We start from the raw sequence: 11,211 nt of genomic DNA on the forward strand, positions 1-11,211 counted from the left end.
AAACTGAAGAGGATGTTCTTAGATAATTGGAAGAACCGCCCACACAACACAGACACCTGTACTCATATCTTTGTGGGAACCGTCTATTCATTTGTATGGGCAAAAACCTAATCCCAACAATGTCGATTTTAACCCCTACCCAGTCCTAATCTCAACTATAAGTAACCAAACAAAACACAAATCTTTTGACATTTTGAAGTTCTTTGATTGCAATCACAGATTTTTATTTATTTATTTTTATAAAAATCGTCCCCACAACGTAAAAATAACAGATTTTTTTTATCACATCGAGGGGACATCTGGTCCCCACACGCGCACACAGACCACTACGGAGGAAACCAGAAAACCTAGAGCAAGATTCAAACCACATAAGTGTGAATGTACAGTGATAACCAATTAACCAGAATAAATTACAAAATAATATTTGTAATCATTACTAAAGGTGAAAGCTCCTATAACTACTTTAATCCAGAAAGGTGCCTAGATGGCAGTATTGAGTCTATGGCGGTCAGTACGCGTACAAACTTATCCTGAACCCGAATCTGACCACTCTTCTAAGGTAAACGAGCTTGTAAACATTTTCATTATAATAAAACATGATATGATGATAGGGAGAACTATTCCCCGAGGTGTAGATGAGGACGTTTTACTGGTATGCCGGAAGTGCTTGCATGACGCGCCTATGGAAGTGTCCCAGTGTGTCTCCACGTACTTAAAAGTGCATGAAAAGCAAACAAAACTCAATTCTTCGTCTTGGAAAAAGAAAAAAAAAGTTTTTTTTATCGATATGCAATTTATATTTGATTATCAAAGATACAAAAAATGCGTGGATTAGTGGATTGCGACTCATGTGTTTCCGAGGCGCGGGGGTAATTCGGAGGTGTCTTTTCTGGGTGCGCTGATCGTTTAGGGGAGGGGAGGCCGCCGCTTATCAGGAGGCGCCGGGACTCTCACGCCCGACCAACACCGCCAGACCCAAGGCTCCCCGGGCGCCCTCCGAGTGGGTGTGTTCTCCTTTCCCGGGATCCTGTGCGCCGATTCAGCGAAGACCTAAGATGGCGACTGCACATCTGAGGATCGGAGATCTGGTTTGGTGAGATATGGCTTCCGATCCTCCCAACGCTAGATCGGCCGGCCGTTGCGGAGTCGATCCGGCGCCCGGAACGACGCCTATGCGCGGTCGCGGCAGCGTTTTACCCCGCTTACTCCGCAGACCCGGGGCTTTGTGGTGTCGAGCGCCGCTTTAATGGCTGGTAGGAACGCGTATAGCCGTGCAGGCTAGCCGGTTAAGCTCCCTCACGGAGGAGCGGACCTGACGGCCCGTTGGTCGCTTAGCTGCCTTGCGGCGGACCCGGCCGAGGTGCTTATCCCCGTGTCGCTTCGGTTACCGGCCTCGGCAGCTTCGGGAGCCGGTTATGGACACTTAGCTTAGCGTGCTAATCCGCTACTGCGTCTCGGGGACCTGGACGCGCCGCTGCGTTCACTTTCGGGGGCTGGAAATGTACATCTGCGCGTAATAAATTCAGTCACTTCATGGGTTAAACCGGCTGTGTGTCGCTAAATGAAAATAACTTATTAGTGACAAGGTGATAGCGGAGTGAAAACGCTGATTTCACACGGGCCCTCGCGTATTGAGGAGGCTAGATAGTCAGCTAAATTAGATAATATCGGTAACCAGCCTGCGAAGGGGTTGGGGGTTAAGTAAAGGTTTATAAAATAATGTGTATTTTTTTCTGGATAAAGCTTAAAGTAAACGAGGCAGTAGCGTTCGGGTATGGTAGCTTGTTAACTAAGACCAGTCCTAGTTTACTAGTATCACTGAGTGGTGGGGGTTGTTTATCTGGGTACTGAGCCGTTTGATTACATGTTAACTACCTAACCCCCCTTTTTTAGGGGAAAGCTGGGACGGTATCCACCCTGGCCTGGTAAGGTAAGTCTTTAACTGTTATAACTGGGTGGACTAGTTAATACCAACGTGGACTGATCCTGACAGAGCTTGGAGCCCCGTATTCACTATGCCTGTACATGGGGACAGACTAACAACGTCGCCTCCTTGCAGATCGTAAGTCCTCCTAAGGATCTGAAGAAGCCACGAGGCAAGAAATGTTTCTTTGTGAAGTTCTTTGGCACTGAAGATCAGTGAGTATCATAATAAGTTGCTTCGACGGCCGTGTCCTGGTGTGTGCCACCGCCCCCCCCTGACGCCCCCATGTCTTTTCAAGCGCGTGGATAAAGGTGGAACAGCTGAAGCCCTATCACCCCCACAAGGAGGAGATGATCAAGATAAACAAGGGGAAGAGGTTTCAGCAGGCTGTCGACGCAGTCGAGGAGTTCCTGAAGAAAGCCAAGGGCAAGGATCAGGTATGGTGGTCATCTTGCTGGAATGTTCTCCAGTGTGCTAACTGTGTGCGTGTGGTCTGACTGGTTCATACAATCTACCCGTGTAGTGCCTGTACATTTACTGCATTTTCTCTGATTTCCCAACATTCTGTTTAGGCATCGCACAGCTCCAACAGCTCTGAAGAAAAGAAATCGATAACGGCTGACGTAAAGGGCAGAAAAAATCCCGGCAGACCCGTGAAATTGATCATAGACGAAGACGAAGATGACCTAAATTCACACAGGGGGGTCTGCTTACAGAAAGACAAGGTTTGTGATCGGGTCGTGTCCTCGGGTCCCGCTGCTAGCGCTTAGTGGCCGGAGCCCTCTTAAAATCCCTCGCCGAAGGTTCGTAAAATAGTTTCGTGTGCCATTTGTCCACCAGTGGTGTCAGAATCAAGTTGCAGTCAACCATTTGTTGGTGCCCTAGACTGCCCATTCTCTGTTGCCACTTTGATCATCTGAATGCCTTTGCTTGCTGTTTGCTGGCATTAATTATGTGCTACCTGCTGCACAAGTATGTGGGTACGTGACACAAAGACTTTGTCAGTGATTACAAGGTCCTTTTTTTTTCTCCCTTCTCCCTTAAGGATTTAACTGATTCTGACCCTGAACCGTCCTCTGTGCGGCTGGGCGCTGGAACAGTGACAGGATTCAAATGGGAGAGCAGTGTAGGTTTTAATTCAGTTTATCATTGCTTTATAAGCAGTGATTTGTGTGTGTGTGTGAGTGCGAGAGAAACTTTGTAGACACAGGAAGCATAATTCTTTTTTTCCCTTCTCCCCTATCAACATGGAGAACCTCTTCCAGTGTCTCTCTTTACCTCTCAGGGCGACTTGCTTTTGCCTAACCTTTTAGGTTTTTGGTGAGGGTGCTTGATCAATGACATTTTTATACATAATATCTCTAGTTCCCTTCAAGCTTCAGTCTCACTGTTGGGCCCCCCCCCCCCCCCCCCCCCCATTGCGTCAGCAAGACCTTTTTTTAAGAGAATCGTTTTCAATTGAATTCTCTTCCCGTTGTAGCCGGTAAAGGATGATCCACATTTCCATCATTTTCTGCTCAGCCAGTCTGAGAAGGTAAGCAGATGCCAGGGGCTGTCTGCGCCTTGCTATCCTGATCGCGCACGCCCCAGACCCCGCCAGCACGCAGATCTGGTCGCTTCCAAAAACCGCGTGTTCAGAATGATTGCGGCCTGTTCCTGTACTTCCCCCCTCAGTCCAGATTTAAGTGTAAACACCCTAAGTCCACCCCCACCCCCAGCTTTTTTGCTGCCTCTTTTACTGATGTAACAGTTGTACTTCTGTGGGCATGTGTTCCTAATGTCGATCAGCTCATGCCGCAAAGTGCTTTGGTAAACATGGTTTTCTCAAAAGGACGGCTTTTATCCCGGTCCTGGAGAGCTGCTTCTTTCCAGCTGTGCCTGAGTCTTAACGTGCTCATCAAGCATGTGAGAAAGTTTGAAATGCACTGGATCAAGCTGGGTGTTCGAGAAAAATAATAGATGATTCTCCTAGATTTCTGGTATTAGTGTGGGAAAGATGAGTTGGTGCTTTCTAAACTGTGATTAGCATAATTTCCTTTTTAAAGTTTTAGGGAAAAGATCGCTTGGATAATAAGGTCGCCTGGACCCAAACCCAGGATAGCCTGCCGCTCTCCAGCACTAGGGCTGTTCCTGACTCAGCTTTTGGGGGAACCGTTCAAATCTGATTTCTGTCTCTACAGCCGGGTTCTTCGCTGGAACCGATAAGCAAAAGGCTGAAGATCATTGAGGAGGTAAGCTCCTAATTAACCCTGCATGTTCACTGGAAGTGCCTCTATTAGAAAAGGTCTACACTTGCGTCAGCTTGATGACGTGTATATATATATTGATGCGTTCGAGCCATGGGGTATAACATTGTCCCTATTATGTCAGTGAGGTGCTGGTTTGTATATTGGGGTTCAATGGGAGCTCTTAGAAAATGGAAGGTGAGAAGAGAAAATGCTCTGCATCTCCTTTTCACTGAATGCTTTCCATTCCTCCTGGTCTCTTAGCTGAAGTCGTGCAGTAATTGTTGGAAGTCTTTCTTATTGGGGCTTAGTATTTAATTCAGGACTCCTGCCCGCAGCCCTGTGTAAGGAGTCTTTCCTGGTTTACGTGCAGATTTCCTCTGAGTTCTCTGTTTTCTGCCTGTGGTCCAGAACGTGTGGGTTTAGGCAAAATGACATCTCCAAATTGCCTGGAAAAGCAACCAGTTATGTAGTGAGAAAATACGAATACTCTATTCATGCTGTGTGCTTAAATTTACTGTTTTGCCCTCTTTAGTAAACACATGCTTATATGGTTTAGGTGACTGAGAAATACATAGATTAAAATTCTAGCATTAATTCACATTGAACCACTGTTATAATGGGGCCACGTTGGAGGAATTGTCCTGTTCAGTCAAGAACTATAAATGCCCCATTAATTAGTGTGCGAAATATTTCCCGTTCTAAAAATAAACGTTGCCTATCCAGCTCCTTAGGATTATGGATGTATTTTCAGGACAGATCTCAGTTCAGTGTCAGGCTAAGACCTGCTGCTCACTGGTTTTGTGTTTTTGGGGTTGTTGCGGTATCCTCCCCAGCGCTCGAGCATTTCACTAATGCTGTCCTTCTCTTGTGTAGGATACAGGGTCAACATCGATACAGGCAGCTGACAGTACAGCTATTAACGGAAGCATCATTCCCACTGACAAACGGTATGAATTGGCAACTAATGGGAATTTGGATGGCTGTAGATAAGTGGTGGTGTGTGGACTGATTCAGTTACAGAACATGATCCTTTAAGGTGGTGATTTTTTAGATCGCCGTGAGATTTAACGTCGATTTTTGAAATATAAGTAAATGTAGGCTGCTGTAATTTGTCGCTCATGTTTGTCGTTGCTAATGTTCACCCAGTTGCGCACTCATTTTAAGGGACTGACATGTGCGAGTCTCGCACAATGCAATCATGAACGAGCAAGCGTGAACAGACTTTTCTAGCACTGTCTCAAATTTAATTCCAAAGTTTGAGCGTAGTTTGGTTTCTATAAAGCAAATGGACACCGAGACACAAGTACAGCTATCTGTGTAGATTCACAGTTTTTGGTACACCAGGGAAACAACTTGTTTTGAAATTTATTAAGACTTCAAATATGAGGAACTTTTGTAAACTAAACTTAAGGCAATGTTGGAGTGTCTGGATGATAAAACCTAACACTCATTTGCACACCAAAAATATTTATGTATAATAAGACTGCAACATCATATGAACTAAATCCTGTTTTCACTACTGCCCAATATGGTCACATATCGGTACATATGAACAACAGTACTTGCCTTTTCTTGAGATGTAGACCTCAGATGCTCTTCAGCAATTTTTTTTAATCATGATGCATATCGAATCCACTAACAAATATCAGTGTGACAGGGAATGGGGAGATCACTGTAAGTTCTCACTTCTAGTGGATAACTTTCATCAGCCTTAAGATGTTTCACTGGAACTATTAAAATCGATGTCAGTGCCTTGACAGTCCTTGGTGCCTGCTCCCCCTTCTGAGATGCACACATTTTCACACCCTGCAGCATAGGATTCCTTGGGCTTGGACTTATGGGGAGTGGAATAGTGTCCAACCTCTTGAAGATGGGTCATGTGGTCACGGTGTGGAACCGCACAGCAGAAAAGGTAAGAACTGGGCTGGGTTATTTGTTTAGTGTTATTTTGCACAATTTCATGCGTGGAGGTTTTAAAACGTATTGCTGCCACCATCTTGGTGCAAGAATGTTTTATTTCTTGTTTTCTGGAGTCCATAAGAATCTAAATTTGGTAATTGTGTATGTCGTAAAGTGGGGCCGTAGCTAGTTAATGGAGAGCATGTCGTTGTCCTCGCAGTGCGACCTGTTCATCCAGGAGGGCGCCAGGTTAGGCCGAACGCCGGCTGAAGTTGTGTCCATGTGTGACATCACTTTCTCCTGCGTCTCGGACCCAAAGGCAGCCAGGGATGTAAGTATCAGGCTTCTTTCCTGTTGGATACCTAGACAATGGTGCTGGATGTTGGTGTGTTTGAATGTATCCTGTCAAAGGCATGATGGCGTTTCCCGGCTGAGGTCTCGTAATCAGGCTTGATTCAGAGTCTTGACGTTCTCATCAGTGAAGCTAACAGAGTAGTTATTTTATTTTTAAACTTGCCATCCCTCTGATTAATTGTTCACCAGCTTCAGATGAGTAGCCATTAAGTTGTTGAAAACCAAAAACATCTAACATCCACTCTACATGTAAATTCCTAAAAGCATTCTTAATCGAAACGGTGAAGGCAGCCTGTGGCTAACTCATTTGAATAAATCTTTTGAAGTAATTTAGCCGATTTTAATCAGCTAGCTGAGGCCTAATAAAAAGCTCAGCTGGACCTACAGAGGGTGGGTGAGGCGTGGGGGGCGCCGGGCCGTGAGACGAGCTCCCTTCTGAGACTCGCCCCTGTTTCCAGCTCGTACTGGGCCCCAGTGGCGTGCTCCAGGGAATCCGGCCAGGAAAGTGCTATGTGGAGATGTCCACCGTAGACCCAGAGACGATCACGGAGCTGGCACAGGTATGCGAGCGGCCCATTGCTCGAAGCCGACGACCATGGCCCATTGCTCAGAACATTTACATGCAAGTCGAGCGAAGATTATAGCTCCACTCCGCCATTTAATCGGACTGCTGTCTGATGTCCCAGTATAGATGCACATGAGGGGAATCGGTTTATTGACTGAAATATGTCCGACTCGGCTACAGTAGGTGGTGATGTGGCTCATTTCAATCTGTTAATACTGGGCTTTTTCTGGTTTACCCATTACGTCACACGTACAAAAATAATAAAATTAATAATAGTGGGTGTGTGGATAAATGAAATGAGACAAACTCTTAATTGCAATCTGGTCAGAGGGGTGGGTACAACTAGATCAGGATAGCATAACAAGAAGTATTTTATATAATATACTGTGACAGCACGGTATTGGAAATTTTTCAGATATTGCAATCTGATTTTGTTGTAATAAATATTGGGGTAATTATGAAACAAAAGGAGTTCAACATAAATTTCTCATCAACCTGTCTAGGAGTGATTTAAAAAGCAAGGATGAAAATGACTGAGTGTCTCAAACACATGCAGCACTCAGGCATAGGTAGCGGAGGTAAACCTTTAAATTGATTTTTAAACGCATACTAGATCATCTTGAAAAGGAATAATCTATTAAAATTGTAAAACTTGGTAAGGTTTTTCTTCTGCATTTTTCAAATTCAGTACAAAATTGCGTTGTGATGTCATTCATCAGTTTTTGCAGCAGAATAAAACAAACAAGGAAGTACTGTACTTTTGGTACTTTCAAGTAACAGGTGTGGTACCTGGTGCAGTGGAAAAGTGCACTTTAGTAGAACGGTGAATCGGACGGCTTTACAGCGCTGTACATTTTGTGCGTGCTGTTTGCTTGATTTTTTTTTTTTTACAAACGAGATGCATGCTATTCCTTGAGGGCTTTGATGTCATCCGAAGGCAGACACTGCCACTTGGTGCTGCCATGTGCCAACAACGTGACCTCTGCTATGATCCGGGCTACTTCTGTGTACCGGCTGTAGGTGCCTGATGTGTGCCACTGAGCCAAATGCTGCCCTATGATTTTTTTAAATATAATATATATATCAACATGGCAGCTTTCCAAGTGCGCGCATGCATGGAACTGATCATGCAGCCGGCACGCATTGGGCACCTACAGCGGCTTCTGTTACTTCCAGGTCAAAGCCTCGGGGGGGCGTGGTACCTGTGGAGCATGTGCAGAGCACTTAGGCCAGTTAGAGTCCGATCTCGATGTATACTTGCAGGAGTAAATCGACTCCCAGTCGCATTATCTGGGTGTCTTAGTCTGACTTTGAGAAATTTGAGTTGGTACAATTTCAGCCAGACTAGCATGTTTACATGTACTTCAGAAATACAGTTTGTCGGACTAACACAATAATTTGATTTTCTTAGTGTGCATGTAAACGTGCTGTGCGTTTGGCAGCCTGCCGTAGAAGTGGCACGGCCCTGGGCATGGCGTTCTTGGCAGCTTCCATAGCGGCGTCACACTATTAATAGTAGTTTTACGTGATCTAGGAAATGTGCTAACCCCAGGCATGGCTTTAATTGTTGGATGAGTGTTCTCCCAAGTGAGGCCGCAGTGCTGTCTTTCGTAAACGCCGGCGTCCTCCCTAGGTCATCACCTCGAGGGGGGGTCGTTTCCTCGAGGCCCCCGTCTCCGGAAGCCAGCAGCTGTCCAACGACGGCATGCTAGTCATCTTGGCAGCTGGAGACCGAACGGTGTACGAAGACTGCAGCAGTTGCTTCCAGGCTATGGGAAAGACGTCCTTCTTCTTGGGTAAGGAGACAAGCGGTGCCGACCTGTGGTTGATTCCTGTTGAATGTACGTTGTGTGTAATGAATGGCAGCGATCACTGTCTTCTAACAGGTGAACCGGGCAATGCGGCGAAGATGATGCTCATCCTGAATATGGTACAGGGCAGTTTTATGGCTACAATAGCGGAAGGACTTACTCTGGCTCAAGCCACGGGCCAATCACAGCAGACATTCTTGGATATTCTTTGTCAGGGGCAGATGGCAAGCACCTTTTTGGACCAGAAATGCCAAAGTTAGTAATTCTGTTGTCGTACTTGCCGTTTAGTTATGAGCATAATTAAGTCGTTTCGGCTATCTGACCTGTGATTATTCCTTTCAGATATCTTGCAGGGAAACTTCAAACCAGATTACTATTTGAAACACATTCAGAAAGACCTTAGGTTAGCGATCGCGATGGGCGATTCAGTCAATCATCCGACCCCAATGGCAGCCGCTGCCAATGAGGTAAGCCGTACCTCTTTGATCGTGTCATGTGGCCTATGACGATGCTCGGCTTAACAGGAAGTCCCTCTTATTGACCCTTTTTCACCCTGCAGGTATACAAGAGAGCGAAAGCATTGGACCAGTCAGACAATGATATGTCTGCAGTCTACAGAGCCTATATTCACTGAACCTGTAAGATGTATTTCGACCACTGGACCACGTCACCCCTTCCAACCTCCAGCCAACCTTCTCCCAAGTTTCCTTTTGTATGAATTCGCTCAGATCATGCCTGTGTGGCATTGGTGAGATTTTTTCTTCTTCCCCGTAGGATATGGGAACTAGCCAGATGTGAGCGTTGCACTGACTTTCCTGTGGTGGCATTGGGGCTCCGCTTGGCATTTTGGGTTGAAAAAAAGGGGGGAGAATAATGCAGGGTGTTAAGTCTGACGTCCCGGCAGAAATCGGATTCCAAGATGGTCTGGCTTGAGTTAAATTTCTTGCATATCCTCATTTTACATTATTTAATTATTATTTTTTAATAAGTATCCTGAATTTCCTTAAATTATAAGCCTGTTGTAAAAAAAAAAAAGGATAAAGATGCACCTAGGAAATACCGTAGCAATGCCTTAACGTGACCCACAAATTTTATTTTTTTTTTAATTTCCACAGGCGCGAACATATTTCGTTTTCAATTACTTTCTGGCCGCTGTCCTCACGTTACAGGAGCCAGAGTAGTTTGCTCAGATTTCATTTCCGTCTCTGAAATTTCAAAGCCTTAAAATAACCGCTTCGCTGCAATTACCCCAGGAAAGATGTACATGGTTTGTCACACATGACTGTTATTGGTTACCTTGCAGCAATTGTTGAAACAATGAATCATAAGTGTATTGAAAGGTCACCAGTATAATTCTTTATGGGGAAAGGGTCCTTTCCGATGCCTGTGGCTTACTTTGTTATTGCCTGCTGTAACTACAGCTGTCGTTTTGTAACGAACTATCCGGACTTTCATTTGGTAAATTTTTTTTTTTGTATTAGGGTGGTGGGAGGGTTCATTGTTTAACGCCTTGCAGCCCTGCCCTCGCTGTCCGGTCCAGTGTACACCCTCTATCTGACTGTAGGTTACCACACTGTTATCGTTAATCAGGGCCAAACATGCATGCAGGAATGCAGACTTCCTTGCCTTACTTTTTTTTTTTAGTTGTTTTGAGGCAGTGGGTAAAAGTGGCCAAGAACAGTATAACAAACTCAAATTGCATTACTCACTCGGCAATAGAAGCACAAGCCTCTGTGTTTCCCCCTTCCTTACAAAACGAGAAAAAAAGTGTGAACAAATTTTATTTCAACCCTGTTTGTAGCACATTTCTTAATAATTAGCTGGACCATAATATAATTTAAGTATTTTAAACAACATGCGGCCTGTATGTTTAATTCCTTTTGGTTTAATTTATTCAATTTGCATGTCAATCAAGTGGCTAAGGTCTTTTATCTATTTTAACAAATGTTTTCTTTTACCAAATATAAATGCAAACTGCTTAAGGGCAGTTTATACACAGCACTGTGTATAAAACAGTTTTTAGGATAGGAAAAAAAAATTGTAAATAGCCCATTTGGAGTTGTGTGGGATTACATGCTACATGGGTATAATATGGAATAATGACTAGACTGAGGTTAATTTTGTCTGTAGGTTGTTCTGTTATGTATTGCTGTTAAAGTGTCTCTTTTGTTTCCCCTCGAGTTTGTTGTAAATGGTTTATGTTGCTAAAAAAAATCTGAACAGTTAACAGAAGATCCATGGTGTGTGAGGAAGCTGTTGGTGTGTTTGGGTATATTTATAATTTGGTATAGAGGTGAACATGTCAAGGATTTTTTGTGCAGTTAACTGAAGCCTCTCTTGATTAAAGAAACTGAAGCCCTTCTGTGTCGCTTCCCTGTGTGATAACCGTGCTAGCAGAAGTGCCCTCCGTAACTATTTTGTAATATCCGA

At 44.5% G+C, this 11,211-nt stretch overlaps 1 protein-coding gene across 4 annotated transcripts; it reads left to right on the top strand.

Moving 5' to 3' along the window:
- The first annotated feature begins 466 nt into the window (after positions 1–466).
- glyr1 (glyoxylate reductase 1 homolog (Arabidopsis)) lies at positions 467–11,141 on the top strand. Of its 4 annotated transcripts, XM_048990280.1 has the most exons (17): positions 467–559; positions 911–1,093; positions 1,894–1,930; positions 2,060–2,139; positions 2,223–2,361; positions 2,497–2,649; positions 2,970–3,050; positions 3,405–3,458; positions 4,105–4,155; positions 5,026–5,099; positions 5,965–6,064; positions 6,272–6,382; positions 6,864–6,965; positions 8,604–8,766; positions 8,857–9,036; positions 9,124–9,248; positions 9,341–11,141. In XM_048990280.1, exons 2-17 carry the CDS (start codon positions 1,056–1,058, stop codon positions 9,413–9,415), a joined length of 1,563 nt encoding a protein of 520 aa, XP_048846237.1. In that variant the 5' UTR covers positions 467–559; positions 911–1,055; the 3' UTR covers positions 9,416–11,141. The 4 variants fall into 4 exon arrangements, with proteins under 4 accessions (XP_048846237.1, XP_048846239.1, XP_048846240.1 ...); XM_048990282.1 differs by lacking the exon at positions 3,405–3,458 and having other exon boundaries at positions 468–559; XM_048990281.1 differs by lacking the exon at positions 467–559 and having other exon boundaries at positions 692–1,093.
- The last annotated feature ends 70 nt before the right edge of the window (positions 11,142–11,211 follow it).

This window comes from Brienomyrus brachyistius, chromosome 22, assembly GCF_023856365.1.
Source record: "Brienomyrus brachyistius isolate T26 chromosome 22, BBRACH_0.4, whole genome shotgun sequence".
Taxonomy (NCBI): domain Eukaryota; kingdom Metazoa; phylum Chordata; class Actinopteri; order Osteoglossiformes; family Mormyridae; genus Brienomyrus; species Brienomyrus brachyistius.